At 41.3% G+C, this 16,013-nt stretch overlaps 1 protein-coding gene across 1 annotated transcript in view; it reads left to right on the forward strand.

Annotated features, from left to right (window-relative positions):
- The window catches only part of DNAH5 (dynein axonemal heavy chain 5), a 320,870-nt gene that overhangs the window by 59,936 nt on the left and 244,921 nt on the right, over positions 1-16,013 (forward strand). Inside the window, exons 2-7 of the mRNA XM_069556071.1 lie at positions 5,406-5,540; positions 6,513-6,597; positions 9,476-9,636; positions 11,391-11,612; positions 14,747-14,884; positions 15,662-15,838. Coding sequence (XP_069412172.1) covers positions 5,406-5,540; positions 6,513-6,597; positions 9,476-9,636; positions 11,391-11,612; positions 14,747-14,884; positions 15,662-15,838 — 918 coding nt within the window. The remainder of the gene's footprint in view (positions 1-5,405; positions 5,541-6,512; positions 6,598-9,475; positions 9,637-11,390; positions 11,613-14,746; positions 14,885-15,661; positions 15,839-16,013) is intronic.

Genomic DNA, 16,013 nt, shown 5'->3' on the forward strand with positions numbered 1-16,013 from the left:
CTCAGTAGTTGCCCTGTGGCATGTGGGATCTTAGTTCCTGGACCAGGGATTGAACCTGAGTCCCCTGTATTTCAAGGCAGATTCTTAACCACTGGGCCACCAGGGAAGTCCCTGTGTTAATTTTTGAATCAGTGAGAAGTAATGCAAATATTAAGAGATGGAATGGGACTTAGCTGTCACGTAATCCTACACTTCAGTTTTGGAGTTGCAGAACCTGAAGTCTGGAAGGGTTAAAAGACAGATGCAAGGTCTTACAATTAGGGGGCACCATGGGGCTGGAGCCCAGTCTGGCACTTATTTGTGTACGTGACATTGCTTTACCTTGAAATCAGCACTTGTTTCTTGGGAGGGAGTGCATTACTCCCTCTTTCATTTCAAAATGGTAGCAACATTATTTGTCACAAGTTACAGAAATATTGCAGAAATATTTTATGTTTTATTCTGCAAACCTTAGCTTGCTTATCATTAAATTTTTTTTATTGGAGTGTAGTTGATTTACAATGTTGTGTTAGTTTTTTTTTCCATACAGCAAAGTGAATCATTTTTACATATACATATATCTATTCTTTTTAAAATTCTTTTCCCATATAGGTCATTACAGAGTATTGGGTAGAGTTCCCTGTGCTGTACAGTAGGTCCTTCTTAGTTATCTGTTTTATATATAGTAATGTGTATATGTCAACCCCAAATCTCCCATTTTATCCGCCTCGTGACAATAAGTTTGTTCTCTACGTCTGTGACTCCATTTTTGCTTTGCGAGTGAGTTGATTTACATCATCTTTTTAGATTCTACATGTAAGTGATATCATCATATTTGTCTTTCTCTGTCTGACTTATTGATCTCACTGTGACAGTCTCTAGGTCTATCCATGCTGTTGCAAATGACATTACTTCATTCTTTTTCATGGCTGAGTAATATTCCATTGTATGTATATACAACATCTTCTTTATCTGTTCATCTGCTGATGGACATATAGCTTGCTTTCAGGTCTTGGCCATTGCAAAACCGTGGTGCCATGAACAAACTGCTTGTATCTTTGTGAGTTAGAGCTTTTTCCAGATATATGCCCAGGAGTGGGATTGCTGGATCATACGGTAGCTCTGTTTTTAGTTTTTTAAGGGACCTCCATACTGTTCTCTATAGTGTTGTATCAGTTTACATTCCCACCAAAAGTATAGGAGAGTTCCCTTTTCTCTACACCCTCTCTAGCATTTATTGTTTATAGATTTTTTGATGATGACAGTTCTAATTGGTGTGAGGTGATACTTCATTGTAGTTTTGCTTTTGCAGAAATATTTTAAATATTGCTCTAGATTTCCTTGAACATTGAATAGGTTTCTGAACACATCCTCCCCACCTCTATCAGTTGGAGCTTCCTCATGCAAAGAAAACAATTTTGATGTGATCCGTTAAAAAAAAAATGCCATAGTTCACCTCTTGCCTGTGTCATCCTGTTTCCAAGACGTTCCAAAGGCCAACAGAACAAACCACCTCCAACTAATCATCTGATTGCTTGCTCCTGCAGTTCCTTGGCAGCCAGAAAGCTGCAGGTTCAAGTTTAGGGACTGACAACACGCTGATCCAATCACCAAATATTTATTTGACACTGTTGACTTTCTGCGGTAGTAAAAACAACCCCTCATTGTACCAGGATACCTTAGTGTAAGGCAATGAAAGTTGAGATTGATAAACACCGTGCTCTTTCATCTACATGGCACTAGGGTGTATTTCACATTACTTCTCATCAGGAGATAGGCTAGTTATGTAAGAACATATTCAATGCTTAACATGCTTTTAAACATAACGCTGAAAACATTTACTTTAAAAACACATTGATAATTTGGTTTTATATATAAAACTGCTTTAGAAGTTTTTCCCTGTGATATTTAAGCAAAAATAAAATAACTAGTGTTCTGCTTTAGAGGCTAAACTCTCCTTTACTCCACTAGACTATGTTCTTTTTTTTTTTTTTTCCGTTAGAATCTTGTAAAATCAGGTCATAGAATAATGTATTGCTATGGCAGAATCCTATAGAAATTTCTATATTCTTTGGAAGCCTTCAGTTGGTTTATGTCCCGACTTTATTGGCTCTTTAGTTTTCAAATGTGTTTTTGGCTGCCCAGCATTTGCCATCTAGTTGATTTGTTGCTGGGTCCCTGGCTCCCCTGGTTGCCCACTGTGCCTACACGCTGCTGGAGACATTTAGTATAAACCCAGAAAGATCACTTTGAGAAAAGTCTTTTATTCTTCCCTGCCTCGAATGTAGAAAACAGTCAGAGAACAGACATTTTCCTGGTTTTAGCCATAGTTGAAAAGAGATTTAAATTTTCTTCTATATGATGTTCATGGAATGTGCATTTTGGGTTAAGACCAGCATCAGTTCTTTTCTTTAGGGAAATGGCAAGAAGATAGGTAGATTGTTTTTTGGTACCTTAACCTTGCCCCGCACCCTCACCCCCACCCCCAACCAATTTGTCTCTCAAGCAGCTCCTTCAGTTTTGGACAAATGAATATAAATTGCATATGTCTAGCGATAGTCTTTCAATAACCCTGAAATTCCCAACTTTTTCCTCTTAACTTTTTATTAATTCTATTGTATCTTAAAAAATTCTCCTTTGACTCTAAATTTTCCTTTTTCTACTAGTAACCACATCTCTTTCCTTTATAGTCAAGTTTCTGGAAAGAGTAGTTTATATTTAGTCCCTTTATGTTTCTCTTTTCCCAATCATTCTTTTCTGTGGTTCTGCATCCATTGGTTTTCTGTCCAACTAATGAAATTATTCTAAAAGAATTACTCTGTTGCCTCATGCTGCATAACAAATCATACCAGAACTTAATGGCTTAACTATCTGATATCAATTATCTATTATCTCTTAATAGCTATCTGTTGTCTCTCTTGAGTCTGTGGGATGCTGAGCTCAGCTGGGTTCTTCTGTATCACATATCATTGGCTAGGTTGCAGTCATCTGTAGGCTTGACTAGGTTGGAATGTCCAAGATAGTTTGCAAATTGGTGCTCGAGTGTCAGTTAGAACAGTGGTCCACAGCTTTTTTGGCACCAGGGACCGATTTTGTGGAAGACAATTTTTCCACAGACTGAGGAGTGGGGGGATGGTTTCAGGATGATTCAAGTGCATTACGTTTATTGTGCACTTTGAAAGTGTTAGTCACTCAGTTGTGTCTGACTCTTTGCAACCCCGTGGACTGTAGCCCTCCAGGCTCCTCTGTCCATGGGGCTTCCCAGGCAAGAAGAGCGGAGTGAGTTGCCATTTCATTCTCCAGAGTATCCTCCTGACCCAGGGATCAAACCCAGATCTCCTGCATTGCAGGCAGATTATTTACCACCTGAGCCAACCAGGGAAGCCCTGTTATTTCTACTCTAATGCTGCTGCTGATCTGACAGCAGGTACTGGCCTGCAGCCCAGAGGTTGGGGACCCTTGAACTAGGAGATCTGTTGAGCTGTTGACTAGAATGCCTTGGTTTTTCCCCATTTGGTCTCCCCATGTGATATGGACATTTCATAGCATGCTAACTGCGTTCTGAGGGAGTATTCGCAAATGCAAAGGCAGAAGCTGAAGGTCTCTGCAGGACTGGCCTAGGAAGTTTTACATTCTCACTTCTTTCCATATTTTGTTTGGGTGAAAACTGGTCACAGGTCCAGCCAGATTCAAGAGGAGGGGATAGAGAGACCACTTCTTGATCAGTTAGTGGCACAATCACATTGCAGAAGAGCTATGGGATGCTGAAGCCATCTTGTAAATGCAATTGCAAGGAAGATCTGGCCCATAATGTCTGTTTTGCTATATTGAGAACCGGTGTCTGTCTCTGCAGTGTGAATTCCCCTTGGGCTTCAGATGCACATTCCGAGGGGACTGTCTGTCCCAGGCTCTGCAAATGTGTTTACAGGCTCTGCAGACACATCCACCTGCCTGGCCTTCCTGTCTCCAGACTTGCAAATCCCTTCAATCCACTTTTTACACTGCTGTCACAATGACTGATGTTTTGATGCAGCATGGACAGCTAAACATCTCTCCTGACTTGAAACTCATCAGTGATTCCCCATGGACTTAAGATAATGTTTATACTTTCTTCCATGACTCATAAGATATTTTATGATTTGGCTTCTCTCTCATTTCCTCTTATGCTTTTCTAGTTCAAGTTCAGCCATCCTGGCTGCCTTGTGCTTTCCAGAGTTGCTATGCTTTCTTTATGCCTTTTGGCCTTTGAATCTGCAGAAATGCCTCTGTCCCAAGTAGCGTGGTCAAATCTCTTTCAACTCTAGGCTTAAGTCAACTCTTTCTGAAACTTATCCTGTACCTTCCACTCCTCCTCAGCACTGGGCTAGAGGGGGATTCTCCCTTTGGTTCCTTCTCTGAAGACCCATGAATGTCCTTGCATAAATCTCATGCTCCTGAATCAACCATAATGCCAGCCTGTCCTATTTATATTTTCTGCTCCTATTCTGCAAACCAATCTGTTAGTTTTTTGAGGTCACTGGGTAGTGTTTGTCTCTGTAGTGCTCATACATATTTGGGGTTTAACAACTGTTAAAAACAAGAAGGATCGAGAGCTATTGGTTAGCATTAAAGATAATGCACATACTTAAGATTAATTGGAAGTTGAATATTGATTGATGGTGAAATGGTTGAATAATTATCCATATTATTAAATATTTTGCCTCTATTAAGCAAGTTGGAAGAGTCTGCATTAAACTAAAAAGAAGTCTATGATGTATTATTAAGGGAAAAATGCATGAAAATGTTTATCATATAATATAAATATAAATCTGTATATACGTTTGTATATGTTTGTATGAACAGAGCACACATGGAAAGATATGCTTCAAACTGCAACATTGGTGACAGTAAACTTGGTTATTATTGTAATTAGCAGTCAACAGGTAAAAAAGTAAGCAATGCTATTCAGAAATTAATTTTGAGACCAAATATGAACTTTTAGACAAGCAAGAGACATAGGGAATAGCGTAGAAGAATATGTATTACTTTAGTGGCCTAGGGAATGTTTACAAAAATAGAGATTTTAAAAAAATTTTGCTGTGTGTCTTAAATATAAGGTCTTTTGAATGCTTATATATGTATGAAATTAAGTCTGTAAAGATTTAGAACAAAATGTTAACAGTAATATTGTCTGGTTGGCAGGTGACTTTTCGGCTTATCTGTGTTACATAATTTCAAAACAATGAGCACATCTTATTTCCATAGTAGAAATAACATTATTTCTAAAAATAGAAGATAGTACATAAAAATTGGTACCATTAAGCTGTGTGATGTCTGAATACCTAAGACTTGAAAAAGCAATGGTAGTATGAAATTACAAAATGAATTAGAGTGAATCCATTTGAGAACAGTAGTTGTCACATAACATTTTTCTTCCCTTTTTGTAGCAAAGACTGAAGGAAGAGAAGGAAGCCAAGCGGGCTCGTCTGGATGGGAGACATGACTACTTATTTGGGATTGTAGCTTCCTGTGTGGACCTAAACAAAACTGAAGTGGAGGATGCCATCCTTGAGGGGAATCAGGTGCGATGCATTCGCGCTCCCACGGACTTGACCATGGAGGGCACAGTTCATGTTGTCCTACGGCAGGGTCTGTGCTGGGCCTTAGGGAAGAGTGTCTGTTTCAACATGGACAGGACCCCATTCTGACTTGGTACAGGTGATGGTGATGGCAGAATGAGCTTGAGGCTCTCCAGCTCTCCATGTTAAAATCATCATTTGAGTTCCATCATCCTGACAGAGATGTTTGTGTCTCTCTACATCCAGTGAAGCTGGGCTTGGGCGCCATTTTGGAATCTGAGGTTAGAGAACAGAATCTCCTCTCAGCTGCCAATTTACCCTTTTTTTTTTTTTTTTTGAGTTTATCCTGTTCTATCCTGGGAGATTGAATTGTGCCATAGTTCCTTGCCATAGACTTTGGTTTGGCAGCTGAATCTGGTTTCTTCTGTTCCTGACCTTGACTTCCATATTCTGCCATGGAGCAGGCCAGTTGGCAGACCTCTAGATGTACACAGAACCTCATGGATGGGACGAAGTTGCTAGATGGTGGAGCATTCTGCAGTCATATGTGTTCTCACCATGGTGGTTTTCCAAGGTTATTGGAATTTAATGTTATTTTTCTATAGTGTGTTAGACTGCATTTTTAAAGGTGTGGTCTCTCTTTCTGATCTGTAATTGGGTGAAAAATTAAATATAAATATATATGCCTTTAACAGCTCAGCACTTTAAGAAATTAGCCAATATTAAGGGACAGTCTCTTTTCAGATGTGTGGATGTAGCAAATACTTTACAATTCATCAGACCACTTCTTTGAATTTAGCCTTTACTGTGGTAAGATGTTTATTCTTTTGTGGTTTTTATGTTATAAGAAATATGCTCTATATGGTTTAGGTAAACTGAAGTCTTACCCCAATAAGAAAGATGATAATAAATGCTGAGTTAAACCTGGTTTCTGATTCAGAACAAAGCCATTACCTTGCCTTTCCTTTTTCCCAGATTGAAAGAATCGATCAGCTTTTTGCTGCTGGAGGTCTTCGTCACCTCATGTTTTACTATCAGGAGGTGGAGGTAGTGGAAACAGGTATTTAAAGTTGTTGTCACATAACCCAGAAATGTGTTGTTAGATTTACCCAAGGATGCATGAAGCAGAGGCCACTGTGAGCACTTTTATCTTGGGGGATGGGACACGTGGGGAGTGGGGGGTGAGGCCCAGTGAAACAGGTCCTGTTTTTACCTCAAGCAAAGGACAGATAATGGTAGCCTAGTTGTTCTAACTTCAGTTGGGATATTTTGTTTTCCTTTTCAGACTGTGCTGGTAGCTAGAGAATGATAAAATCTTTTACATTTTGAGATTTCCTTTCCTTACATGTTAGTTTATTCTGTGCCATTATGTTCTAGAACTTCCACTGGGCATCTGTTTTTCTCTATTTCTTTTGAACATAGGAATTATTGCCAAAAAGCATAACAGGAGTTTTTTTTTAAGTTAAATATCACATCATGTTTATTTTCTACTGACTATGACTCAAATGAATAATATTGAATGACAAGTTTAGTCATTTTCACTTAAGATAAACTTGCAGATCTCTGTGTGGATTCTATTGATATCTCTCCTTCTACTTTTATGAATTAATATGATTTTAAAGCCAAACTAGGGACATAAATATATTATGATTATATTAAAATATCATATGCAATCCCTTTGTGACCTTTTTGATGAAAGAGAAGATAGTTGTTGCTCTTGGCATAGAATATGACCATGCTTTTTTGCTTAAAAACTGAGGAAATTATGCATGTATAAGTGACTGGCGTTTTCCTTAGATTATCTGTTTTATATTTTGTGGTCAGAAAGGGCATTGCATTTTGAGTTAAAAAAAAAATCAAAACAAAACAGAAATTTTGAGTCCTGTTCCAGATTGCAAAGCATAAGCTCAGCTGTTAACTGGGTGGTAAGTTCGCCCATGAACTCTGCATGGGGTGAAGCTGGCCTTTGTGTGTCAAACTTACATTGAACACAGAGGGTTCAGGGGATGCAAACATAAGTGCAAGCTTGTTTTTGTTTCCCAGTCTCCCTTTAAACCTTTTCAGTAGGAGCAGCTTTTCTTCTGAACTTAAATTGCAATTCAGACAACCCCATGAACTTTGCTGGATATTTTTAGATAAAAATACAGAGTGAAGTAAGCCAGAAAGAAAAAGACAAATACACATTAACGCATATATGTGGAATCTGGAAAAATGGTACAGATTAACCTATTTTCAGGGCAGGAATAGAGACTCAGATGTAAGAAGGGACCTATGGACATGGGGAAGGGAAGGATGAATTGGGAGACTGGGACCGACCTATAGGCACTGCCTTGTGTAAAATAGATAGCCAGGAGGAGCCTGCCGTATAGTGCAGGGAGCTCAGCTAGGGGGTCTGTGGTGACCTAGAGGGGTGGGATGGGGGTGGGTGGGTGGCAGGGAGGCTCAAGAGGGAGGGGGCATATGAATGCATATAACTGATTCACTTCATTGTACAGCAAAAACCAACACGTCATTGTAAAGCAACTATAACCCAATTAAAAAAAGAAGAATAACATTTCCCATGGTTGCGTCCAATTACAAACACAGCCTCAATCTAGAAAGTAAAAATATCCAGTTGATCAAAACTAGTTGATCTAAAGCTAAGTCTCTTCCACTCTTGGCCTTCCCCCTTTCCTTTCATCCCACCCACCCTTGCAGCAGAGGCCTCTGAGGGTCAGTGTCTGCAGTGCGAGAGGAGCAGTGGGAGAGTTTCTCCTTCAACTCAACCTTCCACCCCCTACCCACATCCTGTTAACCACAGTTTCTGAGTGTGTCAGGGCAGAGATAAGAGGGAAGAGGGGGCAGCGATGTTTTTACTTGGCTGGCAGCTGTTGTGAGCTAGCTGACCTGGATTTCTCTGGGCCTTGCTCAGATGAGAAATCAGAGGAACAAAAGACGAAGTTAACTTTCTCCACATAAATGGCTAGGATGTGCAGCCGGAGGTGGAAACCCTGGGAGACTGACTGTGGAGCCCACATCAGCCATCACTTTGCTGTCCTGCCTCCCCTGCGCCTTTCTGACTCCGGTGATCTGAAGGGCCAGCTGGATCAGAACAACAGGACGTAGAGGTTCTGTAGTCATAACTGGATTTGGATCTTGGCTCTCTTGGTGTGTGACTTGAGGCAGGTCACAGCTGTCTTCAGGGTTGCAAGCAGTTTTAAAAATGTAGAGATGGTACCAGCCGGGGCTTCCCAGGTGATGTTAGTGGTCAAGAACCCGCCTGCCAGTACAGGAGACACAAGGGTTTGATCCCTGGCTCAGGAAGATCATGGCATGGCAACCCACTCCAGTATTCTTGCCTGGAAAATCCCATGGACAGAGGAGCTTGGAGGGCTACAGTTCAGAGGGTTGCAAAGACTCGGACATGACTAAAGACTTAGCACTCATGCATGGTACTGAGCAGAGGCCGTGACGCACAACATTTACCAATAGATGCTGTCTCCTCCCTCACCCTTTCTCACCGGCCCCATCAAGGATGACTTGCAGCTCCAGCAAGAATTTGCTCTGGACTGAACTCTCTTATTCCTATTTCTTCCATTTCTGTTTTTCCCTGGAGCACCAATTTTGAAGTGAACTTGTGGTCTGAAATGAAGCAGATCCTTTTATTTACTTTTTATTCTTTATTTTTTATTGAAATATAATTGACTTACAATATCAGATTTGTTTCAGGTGGACAGTGCAGAGATTCGGTATTTTTGTCTATCGTATAATGATCACTATATACAGCAGATCCTTTGAGATTCCTTTAGGGTTGAGGCTAGAGGTTGTCCAAGGGCTGGAGCTTGTAGGGCATCAGGATGAGTCAACATGATAATGTTTTAACGGGAAGCCTCATTCTAGGAGGTGACCACATGGACATAGTATAGCATTTGTGGGACTAAAATCCTTTGCATTTGTAGGGCAACTTGGCTCTCCAGGAGGAGTAAATTCTGTCTCTGGAAAGATGAAAAAACCCAAGGTGTTCGTGACCGAAGGAAAAGATGTTGCTCTTACTGGGGTGTGTGTGTTCTTCATCAGGACCAACCCTGCCAGAGCTATCACCCCTGAGAACATCCATCGGGTAAGAGGCAACAGCTCCTGAATTACCAAAGATGACAAAAATTCTACCCCCAAGATAACTTCCCATGGAGACTACCACTGTATTCATCAAATATTTAAAATTGCTTTCACAGAAATATTTTAAAATCACTTGAAGCAAGCAGTTAAGAGGATGGTTCCTTTAAATCTGTTGAATAAGAGGAATTAATATTCAATTTATTAATGAAAATTGATATAACATTATATGTATCTGTGTGCATGTAAAACAGTGAGATTTTTTTCTTTCAAAAAGAATTTCCTGGGACTTCCCTGATGGTCCAGTGGCTTAAACACCATACTCCCAGTGCAGGGGGCCCAAGTTCAATCCCTGGTTAGGGAACTAGATCCTGTATGCCACAGCCAAGAATTTGCAAGCTGCAACTGAAAGTCCCAAGTGCCACAGCTAAGACCCAGTGTAGCCAAATAAATAAATGAATGTTAAAAAAGAATTTCCTTTCTGGCTTACTTCACTCTGTATAATAGGCTCCAGTTTCATCCACCTCATTAGAACTGATTCAAATGTATTCTTTTTAACGGCTGAGTAATACTCCATTGTGTATATGTACCATAGCTTTCTTATCCATGGACTGCTGATGCACATCTAGGTTGCTTCCATGTCCTGGCTATATAAACAGTGCTGTGATGAACACTGGGGTACACGTGTCTCTTTCAATTCTGGTTTCCTTGGTGTGTATGGAGAGGGGTTCAGAATGGGGAACATGTGTACACCCGTGGTGGATTCATGTTGATGTATGGCAAAACCAATGCAATATTGTAAAGTAATTAGCCTCCAATTAAAAAAAATAAATTTATATTAAAATAAAAAATAAAAAAGTAAAACAACAAAAAAGAATTTCCTATACATCATTTACTTAATGGCAAATTTCATACATTTAAATTAGGATTTATTAAAGCAGCTATACCCTTCAACAGCACAAGTTTGAGCTGCCCAGTTGGTTTACACATGGATATTTTTTCGGTAGAAATACTACAGTATTATATGGTCCCTGGCTGAATCTGAGGAAACAGAACCAGGCATAAGGAAGTTCGGATATGGAGGGCCGAGTATATGTAATACTTGGATTTTCTGACTGCGTGGAGGGTGGGAGCCCATAGCTCCCACATTGCTCAAGGGTCAACCGTGTAACTTTATTTTCTGTGTAGAGTAAAGAGCATCTGTACAAGTCTCCTCTGTCCTCAACGGTTGCCTTGTCTGCTTACAGCAAATTAACTGGTAAACATCTGGTGTTCTATTTATTTCATGCTTTTATTTCAAAGATTGCAATTTAGTATAAAGCTTATGTCTTAACTAGGGGTCAGAATAATAATTTACTGAATTGACAGGAGACCCGGGTTCGATCCCTGGGTCAGGAAGATCCCCTGGGGGAGGAAATGGCAACCCACTCTAGTATTCTTGCCTGGGAAATCCCATGAACAGAGGAGCCTGGTGGGCTACAGTCCTGAGGTTGCAGAGTCGGACACGACTGAGCGACTAAGCACAGCACAGCTCATTTATTTATTTGGCTGCTCTGGGTCTTAGCTGTGGCATGTAGGGTCTAGTTTCCAGACCAGGGATCAAACTTCGGCCCCCTGTGTTGGGAGGGTGGAGTCTTAGCCACTGGACTACCAGGGAAGTCCCTGCTTTACTCGTTTGGCAGGTCTTCATTTACGAATGACAGTAGCTAGTGCACTTGAAGATCCTTTTTACGATAAAGGTTTTTCCCCATTGTTTTGCAGGAGGTGTGCTTCAATATGCTTGACACTGCAGACGGGGGTCTGCTCAACAGCATGAGACGTTTGCTGTCTGACATCTTCATTCCTGCTCTCAAAGCCACGAGCCATGGCTGGAGAGAGCTCGAGGGCCTTCCGGAAGCCTCCAGCCTTCAGCAGGAGTTCCTGGGCTCCCTGGAAGGCTTCGTGAGCATCCTGGCCAGCGCACAGGAGAGTCTGAAGGAGAAGGTAAGAACAACTATGTTATTTCTTCAAAAAGTATCTGATGGTGAACAAATCAACACCTAGGTGTGTTATACTTCTCTTAGAGGATCTTGATTCCACTACTTGGCAAATCTTGAAAATATACTGTGCGTGCTTTATTGTCCCTTGAAGATGTGGTGGTGATTAGATTTAAATTCCTGTCATTTGGAGCAATGAGTGCTTTGTGGGTTCCTTAGAAATACTGGCCATGGTGGAGAGTTTTACTCTGTCATGTCAGATGTTGGATTGAAAGAAGAGTATGAAGTTGCTCTGCAACTTAAAAGGAGAAATTTGGAGCCAGAGTGTGGTGTGTGTTTCGGGGGTGGTGGTGGTGGGGGAGGTTGGGGGTGATGATGGTAGGAATGGGAGGAAATTTTGAAGAGGCAGGAGGAGAGAAGAATGGATATATCTGAAGACAGTGGGTTGGGTCCTGTGGTCCAGCCAGTGATCTAAAGAGCCGTTAAGAATAAGTTTGGCAGGGACTTTCCTGGTGGTCCAGTGGATAAGACTCCATGTGCCAAATGCAGGGGCCCCCGGTTCAATCCCTTATCAGGGAACTGAAAGTGAAAGTGTTACTTGGTCAGTCATGTCTGACTCTTTGCAACCCATGGACTGTAGCCCACCAGGCTCCTCTGTCCATGGAATTCTCCAGGCAAGAATACTGGAGTGGGTTGCCATTTCCTTCTCCAGGGATCTTCCCTACCTAGGGATCAAACCTGGGTCTCTAGCGTTGGCAGATGGATTCTTTCCTGTCTGAGCCATCAGGGAAGCAGAAACTACTTGATTTTTAAAGACAGAAGAAGAAGGAAGAATACTGGAGTGGGTAGCCATTTCTTTCTCCAGAGGATCTTCCTGACCCAGATGTTTAACCCAGGTCTCCTTCATTGCAGGCAGATCCTTTGTTGTCTGTGCCATCAGTGAAGACCCACTGTCAGGGGACTAAGATCCCATATACTACAACTAAGCATATTTGCTGCAACTACAGAAGCCTGAGTGTCACAATGAAGACCTAGCACAACCACACACACACACACACACACACGCACACACGCACACACACACAAAGAATAAGTTTGGCATTTGTGGGATTTGGCATCAATAAAATTTGTGCCACCTACAGTGAGCCTGTGTTAGTGATTCCTTGGGGTAGAAGGTGGGATAGATGCTTTTGCATGGTGAATGCAAACCCATGGCAGATGACAGCCCAGATCAGGCATGAGTGGGAGATACAGAAATAGATCCTGTGAGACCAATGACAAGATAATGCTCACTGCTCTCCAGGGAATACTTAGACCCTTTGGGGCCTATTGGGATGTTGGCAGAGAGGCAGACAGTAGGCTTTCTAAATGATGTGGGATAGGAGAATTGAGTAAATGATATCCACACGGGGGAAACGGTTCCAGCGAACATTTGAGTTATATTTGTAGTTGACTATGATGCAGGCCACCTAAATGCAAGTTGAACCAAATTGAATAGTTATTCTCCTGAAAAGAGTACTGCTTTCACAGGTTTCCACTTCATATTGTGGTAGAGGTATTAAAAAAAGTGGCTGGATCTCACACAGGAGGGAGGCGATGCCACTTCATGAAACGCAGAAGCCTCCCCCATAAAACCAAGACCAGGTCTAGGAGGCAGGTGGAAGGTGCAGTGTTGTGGGGGGGGGTGCTGAAATCTGAATTTAGAGGCTCACAGGGCTAGCTGCATCTTTCCCGGGAGGAAAATGTCCTTATTAAATACTGAGGTACTTCTGGATCGCGTGTGTGCATGCTAAGTTGCTTCAGTCATGTCCGACTCTTTGTGACCCTCTGAACCATAGCCCACCAGGCTCCTCTGTCCTTGAGATTCTCCAGGGAAGAATATTGGAATGGGTTGCCTTTGCCTTCTCCAGGCTTTTGGTTTGAAAATGAAAGTGAAAGTCGCTCAGTTGTGTCCAACTCTTTGTGACCCCATGGACTAGACAGTCCATGGAATTCTCCAATCCAGAATACTGGAGTGGGTAGCTTTTCCCTTCTTGAGGGGCTGTTCCCAACTTAGGGGTTGAACCCAGGTCTCCTGCATTGCAGATGGATTCTTTATCAGCTGAGCCACCAGGGAAGTGCAAGAACACTGGAGTGGGTAGGCTATCCCTTCTCTAGTGGATCTTTCCAACCTAGAAATCCAACCAGGATCTCCTGCATTGCAGGTGAATTCTTTCTATGAGGGAAGTAAAAAATCCTAGTTTTTTTTTCTTATTTTTGTTGGCTGTGCCCTGTGTGTGGTAGGTCCCTGACCAGGGGCTGAGCCCAGGTTCCCTGTAGTGGAAGTATGGATGCTTAACCACTGGACCACCAGGAAGACCCGTTTGGTTTCTCTGTCAAGTCAAAATCGAACACACCTTCTTTCCTACCCCTCTCTACCCCTCCCTCCCCAAATGAATCTGTGTATTTGCCATTGAACTCAGTAACTATGAGGTTTTTTCTTTTTTTGAACAGGGACATGAGGGTCTTTTTCTCTGGTTAGTTTCAAAAAAGAATGTGATAGATTAGAGATTACCCCCCCCCCACCTCAGTCATTTCTTTGAAGGTCCTCATTTTCTTTGGTTTCATGGGTTGAATCTTTAATTTCCAAAGTGAAAGTGAAATAGCTTGTGTCCGACTCTTTGCGACCCGATGGACTGTAGCCTACCAGACTCCTCCCTCCATGGGATTCTCCAGGCAAGAATACTGGAGTGAGTTGCCATTTCCTTCTCCAGGGGATCTTCCTAACCCAGGGATCGAACCCAGGTCTCCCACATTGCAGGGAGATGCTTTAACCTCTGAGCCACCAGAGAAGCCCTATCAATTCCTGAGTTCTGTGATATTGTCTTTCTGTCTGTCTGTCTGTCTGTCTGTAGTTCACTCTTTATTTTTATTTTTATTTTTCACTCTTTTTTTTAACCCCAAATTTTAATTCAGACCAATCAGCTTCACTGGTGTGCTCAATGGCTAAGGAGGATTCCTACACTGATTTCATGAGTGTTTCCCAAGGAGCAGGGTAGTTAGAGAGAATCTCCTTAAGATCCTTCTGGATCAACCTGAAGTGTGTGTGTGTATAGTGTGTACAGTAACATCATCTTATTCTTGAATTTTCATTGTAATTAGGTGAACCTTCAAAAGTGTGACATATTTGAACAGAAAACCTTGAAGGAACCCATAGACTTCTTGACTCTAGCTAATAACCCCGAGACTATGGAAAAAATAGAAGGTTGTATGAAAGTATGGATCAAGCAAACAGAACAGGTAATTTTCAGAAACCAAACATCAGAAATGTTCAGCTCTCTGAACATTGACTAGTTCACATGCCATGTGACAGAGCCAGCCAGTGGAAGAAGGTTATCTCACATCCCTGTTCCATCTGCCTAAGTATTTGACTGCAGGTCCCTAAAAACGGTTCATTGCAATGTTAATTTATCGTCATTAGTTAAGAAGAGATAGTAAGAATTCTAGGAGATGACAGTAAATGACTTTATATACTTGTCTACCTAAAAGACTGGAGTTGGCCAGGTTTTTCCTCAAGATGTAGTTACTTTGGAGAGAATGCCTATAGGAGTACAGGAATTTTCTAATTCAGTGTGCCTTCCAAAACAAAACTTGGGACTTAATTGTTAAAAAAAAAATTCCGAAAAGTGAAAGCTAGGTGTTACATCCAATTATTGATGTTACATCAATAATGGAAATTAACCAACTGAAGGCATGACGACTTTGCAAGGTTGTATTTCTCTGAGGTTCTAAGTGAATAAGCCAAAGAAAGTTTCTGAGATCAGGTCCTCCAAATGTTCATGAAAGCTCCTCAAATAAGTAGTTTTCACTTAGAATGAGTCAACTAAATTTTTCTTGAAATTTAATAAGTGGATACATCTCAGTTTAGTAAAAGGCTGTCATTCAAAGCATGCAAATGAATAAAAATATATCATGACTCAGACAGCAGAATTTACTTCTTTCCTTATATTTTGCTTATGTGTAACTTTTAACTCTCCAGCCGACTCTTTGGCTCATGGTTCTCCTGTGCATTCACAGGTCCTTGCTGAAAACAACCAGCTGCGGAAGGAGGCAGATGACCTTGGGCCTCGAGCAGAGTTGGAGTACTGGAAAAAAAGACTGTCTAAATTTAACTACCTTTTGGATCAATTGAAGAGCCCAGATGTGAAGGCTGTATTGGCAGTGCTTGCTGCTGCCAAGTCAAAACTTCTGAAGGTTGCTTTTTGCTTTATGAAGTGGGAATGGAAGTTCTTTATGCATATGTCATAGAGTAATTAGGAACTGAAAAATGTTATTCTACCTTAATGAAAAAGTAACTTTAAGATTAAAGGATACTGCCCTTTTGTAATTTGATAAACTGTAGAAATAGCCTTTGAATGAAAGGTATTTA

Source organism: Ovis canadensis, chromosome 16 (assembly GCF_042477335.2).
Source record: "Ovis canadensis isolate MfBH-ARS-UI-01 breed Bighorn chromosome 16, ARS-UI_OviCan_v2, whole genome shotgun sequence".
In the NCBI taxonomy this organism is placed as follows: Eukaryota; Metazoa; Chordata; class Mammalia; order Artiodactyla; family Bovidae; genus Ovis; species Ovis canadensis.